This window comes from Emys orbicularis, chromosome 25 (assembly GCF_028017835.1).
Source record: "Emys orbicularis isolate rEmyOrb1 chromosome 25, rEmyOrb1.hap1, whole genome shotgun sequence".
NCBI lineage: Eukaryota > Metazoa > Chordata > Testudines > Emydidae > Emys > Emys orbicularis.
In genome coordinates, this window is record NC_088707.1 from 5258603 (window position 1) to 5278683 (window position 20081).

The following is a 20081-nucleotide window of genomic DNA, read 5'->3' on the forward strand; positions in this document are numbered from 1 at the left end:
ATCAGATTCGGTTTTAATTTTGGAACAAAAATTTACCTCCTCAGAGTTCTCTTTTCTTGTAAATAAGGCTCATTTTTGTAACCTGTTCTTTTCCACCTCTTTTGGGTGTGAACTGTACAGTATCTGTATTTTTAATCTTTGGCTGACTTTTTCTTTCTTTCTTTCTTTTAGCCGACTTAGTCATTCTGCCTCTCTAGTGTAGGGGCAGAGAGAGTTTTAGATTTGCATCACTCTCCTGTTTCAATATTTTTCTTTGAATGGAAGATTGAGAAGATTTCCAAAACCCTTACGGGATATAGGAACACAACTTCCATTGGCTTTCTGAAATCTCCCCCAAACAGAATACCTGTGTAAAAGAATGATATTTTGAGTCCAATCCTCAAATCTTGTAAATTGGCAGCGCTGCATTGAAGATCCTCAGCTCCTGTTGAGGTCAACAGAGCTACATCAGTTTATTCCAGCTAAAAATCCAGTCTTTTCTTTATTAATTTGTTTGGCGAGGCTAAGGATCTTAGGGAGCAATACACGCTAATCAAAGAAATTGACAAGATTGCATATCTACTCTGAGAAAATCTTTATTCCTGTCCGTTCCTGAGCACCTTGCGTTGTCATTTGTATCAGTGCAAAAGTGTAAAGCTTTTACCCTTCCTTTGCACTCACGTAAAGGCACAAGAAATGGCAAATCAAACCCCCAGTGTTGAGAGCTACAGCTGATGTAAATGGAAACACATTTTTTAATGTCACTTAAACTACAAACAGAATGTTCTATCCCTGCCTAAAATTTGAACACTCCCGAAAGCTGTCGTGTTTTGTTTGGGTTTGTTGTCTTTCTTCTAGCCTGATTTCTTTTCTAGTTTGGACAAAAGGTGGTTCAGAGTTTGGACAGGCAGTTGGGTTTATTCGAAAACGTAAGGGACGTAACTTGTTCCAAATGTAGAACCCAGGTTGAGGTCGCTCTGAGCCACGCGGTTAAAAAGTAGCAGAGATGGAAAATAGTAGCAATGATTAAATTGTAACTTTTCCTTCAAAGGCTCTGAGCCAAAGAAGCCTTTAAGCACGTGCTTAAGTGTCCCATTTATTTCCAGAGGACGAGTCGTGTTACGGCTAAGTATGTTCTTGTGTGGGCTCAGTTCTAGATCTGTTGTCAGTTACCCTGGTGCACCTGGGCGCTGTCTCCATAGACGTGAATTTCACTGAGAGCAGAATATGGCCCCCTCAAAATGCAAGGCACGTCGTGAATATCAAAACAGGCTTTTTACAGGTTATAGAAAAGTTACTGATGGAAAAATAGTGCACCTTCAGAAGTAAATTTTACAATTACAGGCTCCTGCAGACATCACCCTGGTGAAAAACACTGAAGTCAATTGGGTTTCTCACGTGAGTAAAGCTACTCGTGGGCACCGGTGCTTATAGGAGTTTATCTGCGGCATCAATGGGCCAGATCCTCAGCTGGTATAAATCGACATTGCTCCATTGAAGTCCATGATTGTTTGTTTTTGTTTTTATCTCATTGACTTCAATGGGAGCTAAATCAGACCTTGTACCTTAGTATTATTATGTTTAAAATAAGATCTGTCCCAACTCCCCTGAACCGCACTCTTTGATTCTGACTGACTGGCCTTCCGCAGAGGTCTGTTTGATTTCAGACTCTCTTGCTGGGAAATGCTGGGTGCTTTCTTCCGTTTTAATTTCTTGTACGTTTTCATTTTGTAGTTGGTTTTCTTGCTCTAAGTGCAGCAAAGGAAATCCATTTGCAAAAACAAACACGAGAGAGGGGCATAAAATAATCGGTAAGTAAATAAGTGTACCCAGGTTCATTTGCATGGGGAGAGGCACTGGGCTGGATTGGGGAGATACAAGAGGATTTGAGTAATGCAATTTTTTTTTTTTTTTTGCAATGGAAGAGAGACCAGGAATACATGCTGCACCTGAACCATCATGTGCTGGGAGTCTGGTATATCTCCCAAGTTAAGCAGGCAGAGATAGAGACAGAACTCAGATAGGAGACCTCTGGCGCGGCGTAGGAAAGATCATTGCAGTTCAGCATGGGATACTCTTCGCTGTGAATGGGCAGCGAGGCAGGGCCACCGTCTGGGGTTAAGGACGGTCCCTGTCTTTCAGACGTGAGGTTACACCAACATCCCAACTGCTTGTGGCTCTTCCAAGGGAGGGGATGTTAAACACGGATGTCCTGCCTTGCGGAATAGCATTCCGCCTCCCTGAATTCCTGTGTTGGATACGGTATTCTGCACTTCCTGTCCTAAACTCTTGGGCAGGGTCACCGTGTTTCAGTCCAGGGCTAGCTGCCATTCAGCGGTGGGTTAGGAACTGATTACAAAGTTCCTTCCAGGTGGAAGCTGCGGTCTAGACGCCAGTTAGTGTCAGCCGTAGAACTGGAAGCTCTCCCTGAAGATGGTTCTGTTCTCCTGCCGCTGTTCACATGAAACTCGCATGGATGCTGATGATGGGCAGAATGCTACATTTCACCCCGCAGGGATCTCCGCGCATTTCACAAGTCCCTAATTAGCGAATTAACCCTCCCAGCACCCACAGTTTGGTGGCTTGTTAGCATCATCCTATTTTTACAGACGGGGAAATCGAGGCCGCCGGAAGCAACTCTCCTGGAGTCACTAAATGAGTTCAGAGCTGGGAGGAGAACCCAGGAGTCCAGACTGTGAGACCTTGGGCAAATCACTTAAATTGCTCTGGGCCTCGGTTTCCTCTGTCTATGAAATGGGGAGAATTGATACCGACTCTCCATGTGCAATAGGCTGGACGCAGGAATCACCAGGTGAGATTCTCTGGCCTGCATTGTACAGGAGGTCAGAAGAGATGATCAGACAGTCCCTTCTGGCTTTAAAATCTCTGAACCCGCCAAGCCTGCCTTCACAAATGTCTCTTGAGCACTTTGAAATCCTAGCGTGGGTTGCGGCAGAGCTGTTGGTTTGGCTACCCTGTGCTTGTACAGCACCTAACATAATGAAAAATAATTATATTATTCCATCTGGCAGGCACACAGAGCCCCATGGCACTTTCTGCTTCCCGATCCCATTGGGGTGGGGTTAACTGTTCTCGGCCATTTCCCTCCCCACCCTACCCCAGTGGCTCTGGCTTACGCTGCTGCTTTGCCCACCCCCTACGTGGAGATGGTAGATAAGACTGTGGTTTGTGCTTTTATTTTTGCTCGGGTTTGTGCTGTTTAGCAGGAGTGCTGTTCACTCACGCCATCTCGGCTTTTTGGCAGTTCTTGAGTAGGTCATCTTCCCCTCTGCCCCCCGATAATGCTGCATAGGATGGGGAATCGGAGATGGGTCTTGCTGCAGGCCGGCCTGCAGGGGAGAGTGGAAATGTCTCCCCGACCTGCCCTGGTCTGGCCGAGGCATCACCTCAGCCAGCAAAAGCAAGGTGGGTTTTAGTGGTGCATGCTGTCTTGAGGTCAAGGGGTAAAGGTCATAGAGCTTAAGGTCAGAAGGGTTCTCGCCTGACCTCCTGTATAGGACAGGCCACTAAATCCCACCCAGCTGCCCCCCGCACCAAGATCAACAACTGGAACGAGACCAAAGTATTACAGCGCTTAGAAGGTGAAACCATCGCTGTTGACGCTGCCGGTGTACCCGGGGCTGTGAGACGCCACGTTACCACCTGCCCTTAGCATGACGAACCTGGGTCTGTGTCCACAGGGGCCAGCCGCCTGGCGCTCCCAGCCACGGGCATCACGCAGGCTCCACTGTCCCTCTGCAAGATAGGGATAGAGCATCCCCTTGGCATGCACTGCGAAAGTCGGGTCAGTGCTTGTAATACTTTTGATCTAATTCCAGTCATCCTCTCCAGGAAGGCAGAAAGTCCTCTCCAATCCCTTCCCCTCTCCCCCCCCCCCTTGTTTTCTCGATGACGAGAGAGGGAGCAGAGTACAATAGCAGAGGTTGCGCTGCTCTGGTCCCACCAGAAAATGGCAAAACTCCCAGATTTAGTGGGAGCCAGGGCTTCGCTCCAGGACTCCTGGGTTCTACCTGCGGTTCTGCCGCTGGTTTGCCCCTCCTCTGCTTCAGTTTATTGGGCCTGATCTGCACTGAAGACGTTTGACCCGCCTAACTACGTTGGTAAAAGGTGTGACTATTTTGCCGATGTCGCTATGCCAGTAAAATAATAACCCCTCGCTCTTATTATAACACTTTTCATCGGTGGCTCTCAAAGCCCTTTACAAAAGAGGTTAACATCGTTTTACAGAAGGGGAAACTGAGGCCTGGGGAGGGGAAGTGACTTCCCCAGACTCACCCCGCAGGCCAGTGGCAGAGATGCAAATAGAACCCAGGGGCTTGTCCACGCGGTGCGCGCCAGTGGAGTGTGAATCTTAATACATGCCAGCAATCCCCCACCCCCCAGCAAATTTCTAACACTTATGGTTATGGAAGAATCTGAAGTACTTGACCCAAGGAGACACACTGAAGGCTCAAAGCAGCAGGCAAAGAAAAAGAACTCAAAACTTTTATTTTTTTAAAAAATCTCATGATTTTTAAGCCAGTCTCCTGATTTTTTTGGGGGGGGGGTCCACAGGTTTTGAATGCTTGGGGTTGGTGATGCTGCAGCGGGACTGAGCTCCAGCCATAATCCTGGACTGAGCAAAACAAGCGCTCAGGGAATGGGTCTTTAGTTGCAAAATCAATGAAATGACGACAGAGCAGAATTCTGGAGATGAAACACGTGTTTGGGCCCATCTCTCATTAGAGATGCCATGTGATTGGGCAACATCCGTCAGATAATAATTCCTAACTACCTCTTTTCATCATCAGATCTCACAGCGCTTTACAAAGGAGGTCAGTAGCAGAAGGGGAAACTGAGGCATAGAGCGGCGAAGTGACTTGCCCAGGTTCACCTAGAAAACCAGTAGCAGAGCCAGGACTAGAATCCAGGTCACCTAAATCCTAGCCCTGTCTATTAGCCCTGGAGGCAGATCTGGGGCTCAAAGCATGAAGGATCTTTGGAGCTGGTGTTTCTCGTTCAGGGGCTGTTTCTCTTGACATGCATTCAGAAGACTGGGCCAGGTCCTCCGCTGATATAAATCAGTGTAACTCCATTGACCCCAGCTGTTAATTTGGCCCCTAAAAGGGGCAAGTTTATTGATGAGAGATGGGTTTCAAATTAGCACATAAACTTCTCCCTGGCCTTAGTTAGCAACCTCCTCTAATTTCCTCGGAAGGTGATCCGCGTTTTGCAGAAGGAAGCATTAGCCCTCGAAATAGCCAACAGTTTTGTTTTTAATAAGAGAGACTCTTTTTTTAAATTGGGGTTTTTTTCCTTTGCAAGCCTTAGAGGCAACCAGCATTTAATTCGGTGGTTTCCTCATTTCAGTCTCATAGGCAGAGCTTCAGGAACCTCTGACAGTGCAATATCGCACTGCAGATATTCATCACAATCACAGCAGTTAAAAAAAAACTCCAAAATAAGTAACTTCCTTGCACATATTTTCTATACACACAGCACCTTCCAACCCAAAGCACTTCGCAGACTGTACATCAATTTCAGTTGCACCCGATTGATATCAGGGCCCTGTACATAACAGAGCGTGAGAGACAGTCCCTGCCCCAAAGCGCTGGCAGTCTAAATAGACAAGGCAGGTGGAGAGTGGGAGGGGAAGCATAAGTGAAGTCTCTTGCCCAACAGCAAGTCAGTGGCAGAGATGGGACTAGAACCCAGGTTTCTTGAATCCCTGTTCGGTGCGCTACACATTAGCGTCTCTGTTGTGTAGACATGCACCACTGAAATGCAGCCACCTCTGGGGTAGAAGAGAGCCAGAGTGCCAACTCCAAGCAAAATAAATGAAGGCTGAGATTCTTGCGTATTCACATGACTCCAGAAGCTGGGGCTGTCAGGCAAACACCTAGGTATGGTGAGATTCATGATAGAAGCTGGAGAATTGATAACACTGAGATAGGCATTGTATAAAAGGAGAGTGAGGGGTGGGGTGTCATTTTTTTAATCCAGGACACTAGTGCAACCCTGCCACCCGCTCCAAAAAGTGCCTCTTAAATGATGGCTCAGCATTTTCTTCTCTCATGAAATCCTTCCAACCCACTCTCAATGCGCTCGCACTGGGCATAAATAAATAAATAATGAAGATATCCCATCTCCTAGAACTGGAAGGGACCTTGAAAGGTCATCAAGTCCAGCCCCCTGCCTTCTCTAGCAGGACCAAATACTGATTTTGCCCCAGATTCCTAAGTGGCCCCCTCAAGGACTGAACTCACAACCTTGGGTTTAGCAGGCCAAGGCTCAAACCACTGAGCTATCCCTCCACCTATAGGGGAGCCCATTCCAATGACCTCATGTGTTTGCCTCTCAGCTCCTGTTTCCCTCCCTGCAGTGCTTGGGGGCTGGTGATTGTAACTGTGCATGCTCCGTCAGGAAGGCAGCTGGGAGCATCGGTTGCTCATTCACGCGTCAGTCGCTATTGCGGGCGCTTCCTAAGGTGGTTTGGGTTGGGGACGGGCCTGGCAAATCCTTGGCTCTGAGTGTGGGAGGGAAGGGGTTAAAACCCAAACCCTGGACTAAAATTTGCAAACCTCCCCTCCCAATCTTTACAATGGGCCCACCAAACGCCCAGATCTTCCTTCCCCATTCCCTGCTAAAACAGTAGGTTCTTCGTCAACTCCTCCTCCCCTAGGATGGGGCTAAAAGTAAGGAGCACAGGCCCCTCACCTCTGCTAAAAGCTGAGGGTTGCTCCCCTTTTTAACCATCAGAGTGAGGGTCTGGAATAGCCTCCCACTGGGAGTTGTGGGGAGAAACCACTTCATTAGTTTTAAGAGAAAGCTGGACAGATTGTATGATGAGGTTGCTTGTGATGCTCAGGGCTGCCCAGAGGATTCAGGGGGCCTGGGGCAAAGCAATTTCGGGGGCCCCATCCATAAAAAAAAATTGCAATACTATAGAATACTATATTCTCGTGGGGGCCCCTGTGGGGCCCGGGACTTGTCCCCCCCCCCCCCGGGTGGCCCTGGTGATGCTGGGGGCCAGGGCTCACTTCCAGTTGATGTCTTACATATCTAAAGCTCATGCTTCAGGGTTTCAGCCAGCTGCTGGCAGAGGTCAGGAAGGAATACCTCCCTCCTCCCAATGTATTCTGGGTGGGATTTTTTTTTATCTCCCTCCCCTGAAGCATCAGAGATGGCCACAGCTGGAGATGGGACCTGGGACGGGGTGGGCCAGGGCTCTGAGATGGCACTGAGCATTTTCTCTCTCAGGGGCTTGACTGTCTGGGTCTTGCTCCCATGCTGAGGGTCTCCCTGATCGCCACATGTGGGGTCGGGAAGGAGTTTTCCCCCAGATCAGATTGGCAGCGACCTTGGTGGGTTTTTTTTTCACCTTCCTCTCCAGCGTGTGGGTCACTTGGCAGGTTTATCTCACATAATCATTTCTCTACCACTGCGCGGGCCTCGGCCCCTCCTATTCTCTGCCCGCGGCACAAAACGGTCTCGTCTCCTGTGTAGTGCTTTCATCTCCTGGCGGTTGTTGCGTTTGGTGGGTGGGGGGCTGGCTGGCGTTGGTGGCCTGTGATGCACAGGTCAGACTAGATGGTCTGGGGAGTCACTTCTGGCCTTAAACTTTAGGACTCCCTGGGCTGGGTGAGCAGCGCTTCTCCTTCTCCGACACGCTGAGAGCGCCCCCTCCCCTTTTAATCTGCTATAACCACGGGCCTTAGTGTTGTGGTAGCCACTTGGCGGCTGATCAGTAGCCAGGCCCTGCGGCGCCCCCTGCTGGCAAACCCAGCAGGGCTGGATCCCCTTCATCTCGCCTTTCTGTTTATTTCACAGCTGTTCAGGGTGTAAATGGCACATGCAGACCCTTCTGGCCCCCCAGGATCCCAGACGCTCCCATGAAACCAGGCCTCCTCGCTAAACATCTCGTCCCCTTCCCCCCCACCTCCGCCACCCACGCCCACAGGCCACCGCTGTGCTCTCTGCTGACGGAGAGCATGAGGCGTGGGGGAGGGGGACGTGTGGGAGTGGGGGCCGGGGAAGGGCTGACCACAGCATTTTATTAAAAGGGTTGAGGCTTGTGGGACTGGGGGAGGAAGCAGAAGCAAAATAACAAAAGAGTAAAAACGAGCGCGTAGGAGCCAGCGCAGCTGCAGCCTCTGCCTGATTTCCCATCTCAGCCCGGCAGCGTGCAAACCCCGTGAGATGCTGCCCGTGTGTGCGAAAGAGAGAATGGCGGGGGGGCGGGGGGGAGGAAGAGGAGCGGGGAGGCAAATCATTGTATTGAGAAACTTGCCACAGCTTATCGGCAGCGCACTGCTTCCCGCTGATTTGTATCTTGCGATCCGAGAAAAAATAATTTGACTTGAACTCCCGGTGACTCGAATTGTGGTATTCAGGAGGCCCGGGTGTGCTAGATCGTGGGGGATTGTTTTTGAAAGGACGTGGCCTCTGCGTTCATAGATTTGTCGATTTTAGGGGCAGAGGGGACTGTGAGGTCATCTAGGCTGACCGGGCCCTCACGTTTCACCCAGATTCCCCTCTGTTGAGTCCAATAACTTCTTTGGGTTTGTCTACACTTAAAACGCTGCAGCGACGCTGCCGAAGCACTTCAGTGAAGACGTTGCCTACGCCGACAGGAGAAGCCCCCGTCGGCGGAAGTGATCCGCCTCCCCAAGAGGCGGTAGCAGGTCGACGGGAGAATTCTCCCGTCCACGTAGCGCTGTCTACACCAGGGCTTGGGTCAGGTTAACTGCGCCGCTCAGAGGTGTGAGAGACATGTTACACCCGCCTAATTTCCCTAGCGTCGACCAGGCCTTCGACTAAAGCAGAGATACTCAGGCTGAGTCTCCTGAGCTGCAAGTGGCTCTTCAATGTGTCACCTGCAGCTCTTTGCAGCACATGGTATTAAAACACCGTGTGATTTAATGATTAACTGATCTAAGTTATTAACTAATCAGGATGCTTTTCCTCTGTTATTAACCAATTGTAGTTGATAAAATAATAATGCTTGGTCAGTCATTTTGCTGTGAGTGTGTGTGTGTATATATATATATATATATATATATATATATATATATATATATATATATATATATAATAGTAGATGAAACAATGATCACACGACTGACTTTTTTGGGGAATGTTGATCACTAATTTGGCTCCTGAACCCCTGAGGTCTGAGTACCGCTGGACTCTGAGGCTTTGTCTACACTGGAACCGGAACGACGAAACTTCGGTCGTTCAGAGGTGTGAAAAAAACACTCCCCCGAACGACAAAAGTTTTGCTGATGAAAAGCGCCGGTGCGAACAGCGCTTTGTTGGCAGGAGCGCTCTCCTGCTGACAAAGCTACCGCAGCTCGTTGGAGGTGGAAGTTTTTTATTGGCGGGAGAGCTCTCTCCTGCCAGCATACAGTGGCTACACTCCGCGCCTATCGCTAAAAGGTGCGTAGTGTGGACATACCCTGAAGCATATCTTTCAGGAAGACAAGGGGACGAGGCGATATCTTTTATCGCCAAGAGACAAGCTTTCGAGCTTACACAGAGCTCTTCTTCAGATCTGGGAAAGGTACTCAGTGTCACTGGGAAATCCAAGACAGAAGGATTGTTTAGCATAAGTAGTTAGCACATATTCTAAGGGACTATTCAAGGGGAAGTGGCTAAGTTAACACCTCTGCAGACATAGGACAAAAAAAGGGAGGAGTTAGTTAGTTACAGATTGTTTATTGTAATAAGCCGTAACTCCAGTGTCTTTATTAAGGCCGTGGTTTTTAGTGTCTAGTAAAACTATGAATTTTAAGTTCCCAGGCTCACCTTTTCAAGGTGTTGTGCAGGTTTCCTTTGAGGATGAGCACTTTGGGGAAAGTGTTCACCCACAGGGGACGGGGGTGTTTTTTGTTTCTGGTCCTTTTTCTGGGCGAGTTCTTTTGAGAGTGTAGTGATTGTCTGGTTTCACCCACATAGTTATTGGGGCGTTTAATGCAGTAGAATGAGGTACACCATACATTGTGATAGGCATGTTTGGGACCCCTAGATCTTGAAAAGTAGGGATCACCTCCCCCACTTTGTCTCTCTAATACTCTGGGACACACGCGGCTACAACAACACTGCAAACACCAGTGGAAAATACCTTCCAGCAAGGCACGTGGTCTTGATCTGACAACATCAAGAAATGGAGCATCTACCACTCTCCTTGGGAATTTGTTCTAAGGGTTAATCACCTTCATTGTTAAGCATTGGTGCCCTATTTCTAATTTGAATTTGTCCAGCATCAGCTTCCAGCCATGGGTTCCCGTTTATGCCTTTCTCCCCTAGATTAGAGTCCTTTAGTACCTGGTATTTTCACCCTGTGAAGGTACTTCGACACCAGGATAAATCACTTTTCAAGTAAGACAATGTGGTTTAGTGCATAGGGCTAGGATTTAGAAGACTTGTGTTCTGTTCCCGCCTCTGCAACTAATTTGTTGTGTGACTTTAGGCAAATCACTTTCCTGCTCGGTGCCTCAGTTTCCCCTCACACCCTTTGTCTGTTTACACTGTAAATTCTTTGGGGATGGGGACTTTTTCTTGCCAGGTGTACAGACGGTGCCTACCACAATGGGTCCCTGAACTTGGCTAGCCCTTGAGGTCCTGCTTTAATGGGACAGACATACAAGTGGTATAAAGGTCCATGGCAGTGGTTCGGAGGCTGGGAAAGCGAGAATGAAAAGCTTTGGACTGTTTAATTTAGAGAGGGGACAAACAAGAGGCATGAGAGAGAGAGAAAATGAAGAATGGAAGCGAGACGGTAGATCAGGCGCTCCTATTTATCCTTTCCTATAATATGTGGAAAAGGGATGTCCAGGGACAGTGAAATGCAACGTTTTGGTTTTTATACCCAGGGAACTTCCTGTTTCCGGATATTTATCGTAGCCAAGAGCTTAGAAGGATTCCAAAAGAATTTGGCCATTTACATGGAGAATGAGCATAGCCACAGTTCCATTACACGGGGTAAACGCTTCATAGGAGTAATAAATCCACATGCTTCAGGGCATGAGTCAATCACAAACTGGGGTCAGGAAGACCTTTTCTCTTATGGGAAAGTACTGTGTGATTTTTCAGTATGGGGTTTATAGACTTTCCTCTGAAGCTGCTAGTGCTGAGGGACAGGAGATAATCGCCCATTGCTCTGACTCAGAATGGGCTGAGAACTTTTACTGCAATCAGTGGGAATTTGCATGAGGATTCATCCCTCCCCCCGGTGAGATGAGTAACAATCACTTATTTATTATCGCCCCTATTTGACCCTGGGAGAAGCTGAAGTCGAGAGATCTTAAATAACGCACTCAAAGTGGACATGACAAATTAGCAGCGGAGCTGGGACTAGAAACCAGGAGCCCTGGCAACCCCTTTCTCAGCTAACTGCTAGACCCCATTTTGCTGTTCCTATAGTTGTACGGTGCTGCTGTCTGCTCGCCCGAGGAAAGAAGGTGTCACATCTCATTCTGTTGTGAAGCAACAAGTACTTTTGTAAGCAGCAAACAATTGGAAGAAGATGGTCTTGTGGTTAAGGCAGGAGGCGCATACTCGGAAGATTGAGGTTCAATGCTGAACGCTGCTACTGACTGCAGAGTTATTTAGGGCCAGATTTTCAAGTCCTCAGCTCTTCCCTTTGGGGCCAGAGAATTAACAATGCCCGAGAGCTGCCGTTGTGACACACAATAGGCTGCCCTCTTTGGCAAATCTGTCCCTTGATTTCTCTCAGTTCCTCCATCTGTAAAATGGGGTGATTGCCTCTTTAGAATGTCAGCGCTATGTGTCTGTACAGCGCCTGGCGCAGCGGGGCTCCAATTTCAGGTCGGGCCTCTAGGCGCTACCTCAGTACAAATGGTCATAGCCCTCTACCTGTCACTGGACATGAATACAGAGCTTGGAGCTGGTTGGTCTTTTGGAGCTGGTTTGTTCTGAGATCTCTTGTCTTCAGCTACTTATCAAAACCCACATTTTATTTTGAAATGAATATATTTGGGGGGGGGTCTCGTTCAGAAACTGTCGAGATTTTCCGTTTTCCAAGCAAGGTTCCTGTTGGGGAGGAGATTAATTACAAACAGCTTTTCGGCTGCATCAGACTTCCTGAAAGGCTGTGAAATATTTGGGGTGGAAAAATAGATCTCGGTGCTGTTTCTTTCTGCCATTACCATCTGTTCGGGGAGGGAGCTAACACGTTATTCCCCCTCCCGCCCCGTCCCTGCAATTAGCTGTTGCCGGGGGTAATGCCATCAATAGACCGTGCCTTGTGAACACAGGGCGAGGTGGAGAACGGATCGCACCTTATGCACGTAAAAGTTCCCTTTTGCTGTAGCGGGTTGAGCCCAGCGCGGCCGTTCAGCGAGATGGTGCTGAAAATGCAGCAGCGTGTCCACCGGTTGCCTCCTGCACCTCGTCAGCTTTCGGTGCACAGCTCGCCTCCCTGCCTCAGCATGCGCAGGCTTTGTGGTTTTGGCAGTTCCTTTGTTAATTTCAGCTTGACTTCTGATTCGCTGGGGGAAGGGAACAGGTGTGCAAGGCAGGGACCGCTCCGGAAGGAGCTCGGGGAGCTGAGCTCTGGAATATCCGGCCACAGGCGTCCTGGTGGGAGCTGCAGTACCTTTGAATACGTGCATCTTTGGGACAGAATCTGGTCTGCTACAAGTGCCTCAAAACCCATTGTCTCCTGAGGCAGAAATCCAGGTCATCTCTAGCCCAACACAGGCCAGTAATTAACTCCCACCACCTGACCCTTGGGATGGAATATACAAGGAATCAACATGCAATAGGTATAAATCCTGCAGGGCCTATTCATTATTTTTGATACAGTGGTGCAGAGAGGCTGCACAGCGCCAGGTGCTGTACATACTCCTAGTAAGAGCTAAATGGACAAGACAGACCAAGGTATTGTTATCCGCTGACACGGATTAAGGCCACTCATCTCTTGAGAATCTGGCCCTTCCGTTGGGCAGCGATTTCTTGAAAACTCGGCCATGTAACTCGATCAAGGAGCCTCCGGAGTCCCAATTTAGGGTGCGTCTACACAGCACCTAGACGCCAGCGGCTGGCCTGGGCCAGCTGACCTGGGCTCGCGGGGCTCAGGCTGCGGGACCGTTTCACTGCTGTGTAGACAAGCTCTGAGACCCTCCCACCTCGCAGGGTCCTGCAGCCTGAGCCAGGAAGTCTACACAGCGACGAAACTGCCCCGCAGCCCAAGTCAGCCGGCACAGGCCAGCCACGGGTGTCTAGTTGCCGTGTAGACGTACCCAGAGTGTCTTAACGGCAAGGCAATGCAGGGCAGATCCCACCCAGGCCAGGGTTTCAGCACTAGCCCGCTCTCTTTTTTACGGCGCACCCGGCTTCCTCTGGTTTCCGGTGGTTTAAAAAAAAATTCCAAGCTTGATCCAGATGCCTGACATTGATCGGTGCTAGAACTAATCCGACACTACATGGGTTTCGGAAACCTCATGCATGGCTGCTCCACTGCAGCTGCCTTCAAAAAGAGAAAACCTTTCCCCCTTCCCGGGAGCAGCTGCTTGGAAGGTGTCACCTAGAAAACTTAATTCCCGTCTCCCCCTTTGCCTTCGAGGTTCTCTGTGCTGGGAGCTCGGGCTCAGAAACTTGGCCCTAGCGCTGGCCTGGGCAGTTTGGGGTCTTGGCAGGCCGTGTCGTTATTGATGATCGTTTACGGAGCGTTGTTAAGGGCACCCGATGCCGATGGTGCGAGGTGCTGAGTGCGTTCTGCAGCCTGCAATAGGTGCTCAGAACCACGTAGGATTTGGTTTGGGGGAGGTCTGAGCCCCTGTGCACAGCAGCTTTCGGGAGCAGGCTGCAGGGGGCCCAGGTGAATCTGTAGGGCACCAAGATCGGATGGGAAGATGGTTCAGGCACAAGGGGAGAGAGGGCATGAAGGTCACTGCAGGGCGGGCTTGGGGTCGGCTGGGTGTTGCTGGGGAGGCTGTTTCAAGAGGGCAGCTCAGACGCCGGCACCCAGCTGAGAGCGGGAGGATCGGTCACAGGGGCGAGGATGCAGAGGAGAATTGGGGATGGATCCGGGCCCAGCGGTGACGCCGGCCCATTGTAGCGGCCAGTCAGCGAGAAGCCCAGGGCTGAACTACCCCCGTTTTGATCCAGAGAAAGCGCTGAGTTTGCATGGGAGTAGCTGAAAGCCAGATTGGCTCCCGAGGTCTATCCGGGGACTGGGCGGAGGAAGATCAGCGTCCGTGTAGGACGGGGTGTTCGGGAAGGAAGTGCATGCCTTGGGGTGGGAACTGGGAGGAAGAGTCCGCTTGGAGAGAGGCCCAGCGGGGAGCCTGGGGTGCTGGAAGGAAGGGGGGCTGGGGCGAGGGGGTGTTTCTTGGGCCACTGCAATAAGCCAAGTATTGGGGTCTGAGTGTCCCAGATCCAGGCACGGGGGCTCTGGGGACCCCTTGCCGCCCTCAATCTGCAGCGGAACACTCCGGCGAGGGGGGAAGACGGGAAGGAGGCGCCTCAGCTCCCTCCCTGCACAGCTTCTGGGCATCGTCGCCGGAGGTGTGGCACCCACCTCGCAGGTTCAAGAACCGCACGCCTTTCTGAGCCGCCTGCACCGAGCGGGCGCCCCGAGAGGTTGGTCACCCTGGTTAGGCGGTGGGGGATTTTTTTTTCTTTTCGCTCTTGCTTCTAAAATAAGTCTCCGCTTGCAGCCACACACCCTCCCAGGGGGGGCCTTTTCTTCTTAACCAGCCTTTATTTGAAACACTCACTTTTCCTGTCTTCAGAAGCACAAACCTCACACAGCTCTCTTCTGCCGCCGCCAACATGTGCCCCCACTCTCAGCCCCGGCCTTCGCCTCCCCTTACAGGAACCGGTTCGTTTCTTCCCTGACGTTTGCGAGGCCAAAATCCCGGTGCCACGGCTTGGGACAGCGCCAGTCTGTTATGTCATGCCAGGCAGTGCGGGGGGAGGGCAGGGACGAGTCCTGCTTTGCCAGGCCCGGAGCTGATTGAGCTGGAGAAGAAAGTTTCCACTCTTTGATCTCTGAGGGGCAGAAGGTTAGTTTGGAGGAAGGGAGGTTACACACAGGGCAGCGCTTTTTCTGACTGGCTCACCTGCCGTTGCCAATGCGGGACCCGCCCCAGCAGGGCCTGGTGGGCTGGGTTGGGTTTTTTTGTTTTGGAAGGCAGCAGAAGAGCGAGGGCATGGCAGGTTCCCGCCCTGTGCTAAAACACGGGCTCTGAACGGTCACAATATTTCAGGTCTGAAATATTCATGGGGCTGCGGGCGAATGTCGGGCATCCAGGCGGCTGTTCGGGCCTCAGTGAGAGAGGACAAAGTGCTGGCACCTTCCTGGCCTGGGTGAGATCAGCCAACCTAGAAATCCCCTCTCCACCTCACCTTGCCTTCCACTGCAGCGTGGCCTCGTGGTTGGAGCGACTGGGACTTCGGAGAAGTCCCGTGGCCTATGATGGCGAGGACGTCAAGCCAGATGATCACAGCGGTCCCTACTGACTTTAGAGTTTGTGAAGCTGTGTAGTGGGGTACTGGAGACCTGGGTTCTCTTCTTGGCTTGGCTGCTGGGTGACTTTGGGCATGCCGGGCCTCAGTTTCCCAGACTTTAAAATGGGGAGAATATACCTGACCCCCCTCTGTAAAGTGCTTGGAGATCTAGGGATGAGAAGAGCTAGGGGTGAGGATTATTTGTTATTCGTGGGTCTCTTTCCTTCACACCCAGCTTGTTGCATCTTCAGAGTGAGCCCGCAAAAGAGTTACTGCGCCCGTCTCTGTCCTGCTGTATGTCACAGGCTCCTATGCACCGCGGTCACCCCCTGGCTTAGAGAGTAGGGATGGCTTTAGGGGGATGGATCCCCAGCTCTGCCACTGGTTCGCTCTGTGACCTTGGGCAAGTCGACAAGGGGTATGTCTCCACAGCAGCGAACCTCAGAGCCCCCATCTGCCGAGTGGGGACAATGATGTTGCCTTGTCCTGCTGCGGGCAGGGGATTAGTTTCCTCATTTTGCAGAAGGGAAGGGAAGGCGGAAAGATTAAGTGACATGACCAAGGCCCCAGAGACTGCTGCTGCCAGCGGTGGGATCAGTGGTCCCTTAATGAGGTTATTCAGGGCCTGACTCCAGCGCCTGTTGAAATCAATGGGAGGCTTCTTTGGGGGAGAAGGGGGCTGCTGCTGCTCCCATGAGCTGACCCTGGTGGGGCCAGAGGAGCAAGCTCAGCTCGCAACAGCCCTAGCGCCACCGGCCATAGCTCAGACAGCACAGATCTCTTCCCCCCCCACCCAAACTGAGGGGCTGCAGGCTTTATGGATCCCAAAGGCGTCCACCTCTGGGCAGGAGTGTGTATGACTGGTCATCTTCAGGAAACATCAGGGCTGGCTGTTTGTCCCTAGCGATCCGTACCCACGGCAAGGCCCATGTTCAGGGCTCTCTCCGTGAGCTTGGCAAGGGACTGGATGCCAGCTGGGATCGATGCCGAGTTCCCCACCCCCTAGAAGAACCGGGGAGCATGTGAGTTTCAGGACACCGGGGAGCTCCAGGAGGTGTAGCTGCTGCAGTGGCTGACGGAGGAGAGCTATAGATGGTTCCCTGCTGCCTTGTAGGGCTCCCGAGGGCTTCCTCTGTGTGCGCCTCGTGCCCATTGTTCACAGAATCCTTCGTCGCCTGTCACTCCCGCCGGCCGCCCGTCAGAACAAACAATCGCCCCCTCACAGGGGGATCTGTCCTGTGAACGCCAACGTGAAAACAACCCCCGATTCTTTAGGGGTGGCGGGAGGGGGGGACCTGTCCGCTGCTGTTACGTGAGCCATCTCCCAGGTCCCCTCCGTGTCACAGTCACTCAGCTCAACGTGGCCGCTCTCTCGCACCCGGCCTGACAGCCCCTCGATAACCTCATGAGACAGGTTCTCCCTTCACATCAACGTAGCGAAGCTGGGCTTTTTAAAGTTGTTGGGGAGACTTCCATGTGTTGACGACTTTGGCAGGGCCGCGGGAAAGGCGTTGATGGCGACGGCAGCCCGGCGGGAGGAAAGAGTCGTTGTTTTTCTGTTGCATTGTTGTTTGTTTGATTGGAAAGCCAGGACGCCTGGGTTCCACCCTTGGCTCGCTAGGTGACCTTGGGCAAGTCGCTCGCCCTTCTTAGAGCCCCGGTCTTAGTTTGTAAAGGGTGAAAAAACCGCTGTCTGCTTTTGTCTGGCCCTATCCTGTACTACGATTTCTAATGTGGGTTATGGTACTGCCTGGGAGTGGACCCCGTTGAGCTAGGGGCCTTCCCCAGACTCCCAGGGTCCAGCACCTACCCCCGTCTCCCATGGCAGTTGGCTCTGATCTGCCCTGGCCATGCCCCCACCCCTACAGTCGCCCCTCACAATCTAGGGGGCGCAGCGGTTCAGCAGAGCCGGGGGGGGGGGGGGTGTCTCCCTGTCCCCGAGCCGGGCCCGTCTCCATGGGGGTCGCTTTACGCCTTGCCCTGCTGTCTCGCCCTGTGTTAGGGTGAACCTGGCGCTGGCCTACACCGAGCTGACCGAGGAGCTGTGCCAGTTGAGGACCCTCAGCTCCCTGCAGAGCCAGATCCTCCGGACGCTGCTGCAGGAGCAGGCCATCAACGGCGGTGAGCACGTTCCCGGGGGCAGCGGGGGTTTGGGCGGGTTCGGTTCTCCGAAGGGAGATCGGCACTGTCCCCCTTGACCTGAAGGGCCAGGAGTTTGGGATCTGAAAGGGAAGAGGGGCTGGGGAGGGATGCAGAGCCCCGAGGTCAGGCTGTCACCCCGTCACCCGCTCCCTGGGACGTCCCTGCTACCCTTCCCGTGCGCCTCAGGCCCAGAAGGGCGCCCTCTAGGGGCGGAAGGGGAGATGGCTCTCGGGCCTGGATTCCACCCTTGGCCTCTTTCCGTGATCAAGATGGTCCCGGTACCCGCGTAGGCTGAGCTGGTCCCTTCCCGGTAGTACCACCCCCAGGGCACTGGTCTCCGTGCTGCGCGTGCACATGAGGGGGTGTCCCCTTGCTGACATGCTTGTCTTTGTCCTGTTGCTTTGCAGGCCAGAGGCACTCCCCGCTCTCGCAGCGCCGCTCCCCGGCGCCGTCCTGCCCGCCCCCAGCTCAGCAAGGCCGGCCCCCGGCCCCCCAGTGCCAGTCTCCCGCGCTGCAGCGGCGGTCTCCCGTCCCCCCCAGCCAGTCCCCCGCCCAGCAGCGCCGCTCCCCGGCGCCCCCCCCGTGCCAGTCCCCTGCCCAGCAGCGCTGCTCCCCGGCGCCCCCCCCGAGCCAGTCCCCCGCCCAGCAGCGCCGCTCCCCAGCCCCCTCCTGCCCGTCCCCCGCCTCCCAGCACCGGGCGCCCCCCGCCAGCGAGAGGAACATGATGGATCTGGGGTACTCAAAGCCCCCAAGCCACCACATCAAAGCCAGCTTCCAGGGGCGTCGCAGCTACTCGGAGGTGAGCGACGCTGCCGTCTACCGGCAGGGCCACTCCCTGTGGCTGCAGCCCGAAGCCTCCACGCTGCCTAAGCACCGTCCCTACGGCGAGGTTTACATCGGGGGGGCCGGCGGGCCCGGGAGCGCCAGGTACGCCTTCGAGGAGCATCTGCGCTTCGAGAAGCAGTCCTCGGACGAAGACGAGTGGGGTGTCCCCAGCCCCCCCAGTCCCGAGGCGGGCACCATCCGCTGCGCCTCTTTCTGCGCCGGCTTCCCCATCCCTGACCCCGCCGCGCACCGGACAGCTGCCTCCTACTCCAGGGCCGAGCACGCGCAGTCCTGGCCGTCGATCAACGTAAGCGATAGCCCCCGTTACTACCGAACCCACTGCTTATCCCGCTGCGAGCTTCTTCGCAGCAGTGCCACCTCCAGCCTGGTCTGAGACGGCCTAGCCGAACCCCCAGACTCGGGGACGTTTGGCCCCTTTTCTCAGTAATGGGTCTGACCCAGAATGTAGGACCCAGGGAGGAAGAGGAGTGGCGGTCCTGTGGCTAAGGACGGGGAGAGCTGTGTTCGGGTCCTGGCTGTGCCGCCGCCGAGCTGCGCGACCTTGGGGAAGTCACTTAACCACTGCGTGCCTCAGTTTCCCCATCAGTAAAATGGGCTGTGATACTTTCCTACCTTGTGAGGATCAGTCCAGTCCATGGCTGAGGCAGTTGGTTACTGTGGTGCTGGAGGCCTCAGGAAAGCCTGTAACCAGATAAGAAATGTGGGGAACTTTGGCTTCCAACCTTGAGCTGAGCTGTGCCTGGTGGACCCCAGCGGTGGACAGCAAGTGCTGGGAGAGGCACCCCCTAGTGACTGAGGGGAGCTGACACCTGCGTCCTTGAAAGCTGCCAGGAGGGGGAGGGTGGGGCATAACCCCCCAAGGAGTGGGTTGAAATTAATGAGAGGGAAATTCAGGCTGAAGATCCCAGGAAAGCCTGCTGAGGGGGAGGCCGGGTGGGCTGCAGAACAGTCTCCTGGGGGCGGGAAGCAGTTCAGCGGGAAGTCCTGGGCCCCGGCTGCTGCGAATTGGGGCTGCTCCATCGACTTCAGCGGAACTCCGCTGATCATCATCAGCTGGGCTCCCAGCCCTGCAGCTCTGGGGAGGAAGCTGGGACCCTCCTTTCTGCAGAAAGGTCATTTCTTGCCCCTTCTCGCCCCGCAGCTGCTGATGGAGACGGTGGATTCCGACATCCGAAGCTGCCCCCTCTGCCAGCTGGCGTTCCCTATCGGCTACCCGGACGATGCTTTGATAAAGCACATTGATTCGCACCTGGAGAACAGTAAGATCTGAGGCTTCTCCTCCTCGTCCTGACTTCCTTACAGCCCTGGCCCCCTTTGGATGCTGCATGAAAACGCGGGGAGCGACACGGCTCCCTAAATACCTCCAAGTCTTCAGTAGCTGCAGGAAAGACTGAACTGTAAGAGACTCACCTCTCCCTCACCTTGGTTTTAAGTGGGTTTCTTCCCCCCCACCCCCCCCCGTGCCCCCAGGATCTGCAATACCTGGTGATGCTTGTGCCAGCCGGGGGGACGCTCTGGTCCAGGCACTGGGGGAGGGCAGACCCGTCGGTAGTGGCTTCTTACAGAGGGTGTCGCTTGCCTTTTACTGCTGCTTCCTTTACAGCTCTTGCTGTGTCATTTGGTTTCTCTGGATGATC

At 53.1% G+C, this 20081-nt stretch overlaps 1 protein-coding gene across 1 annotated transcript in view; it reads left to right on the forward strand.

Moving 5' to 3' along the window:
- Positions 1-19714, forward strand: part of TBKBP1 (TBK1 binding protein 1) — a 41857-nt gene extending 22143 nt beyond the window's left edge. The window contains exons 7-9 of the mRNA XM_065422771.1: positions 17459-17577; positions 18006-18730; positions 19586-19714. Coding sequence (XP_065278843.1) covers positions 17459-17577; positions 18006-18730; positions 19586-19714 — 973 coding nt within the window. The remainder of the gene's footprint in view (positions 1-17458; positions 17578-18005; positions 18731-19585) is intronic.
- Positions 19715-20081: the final 367 nt, after the last annotated feature.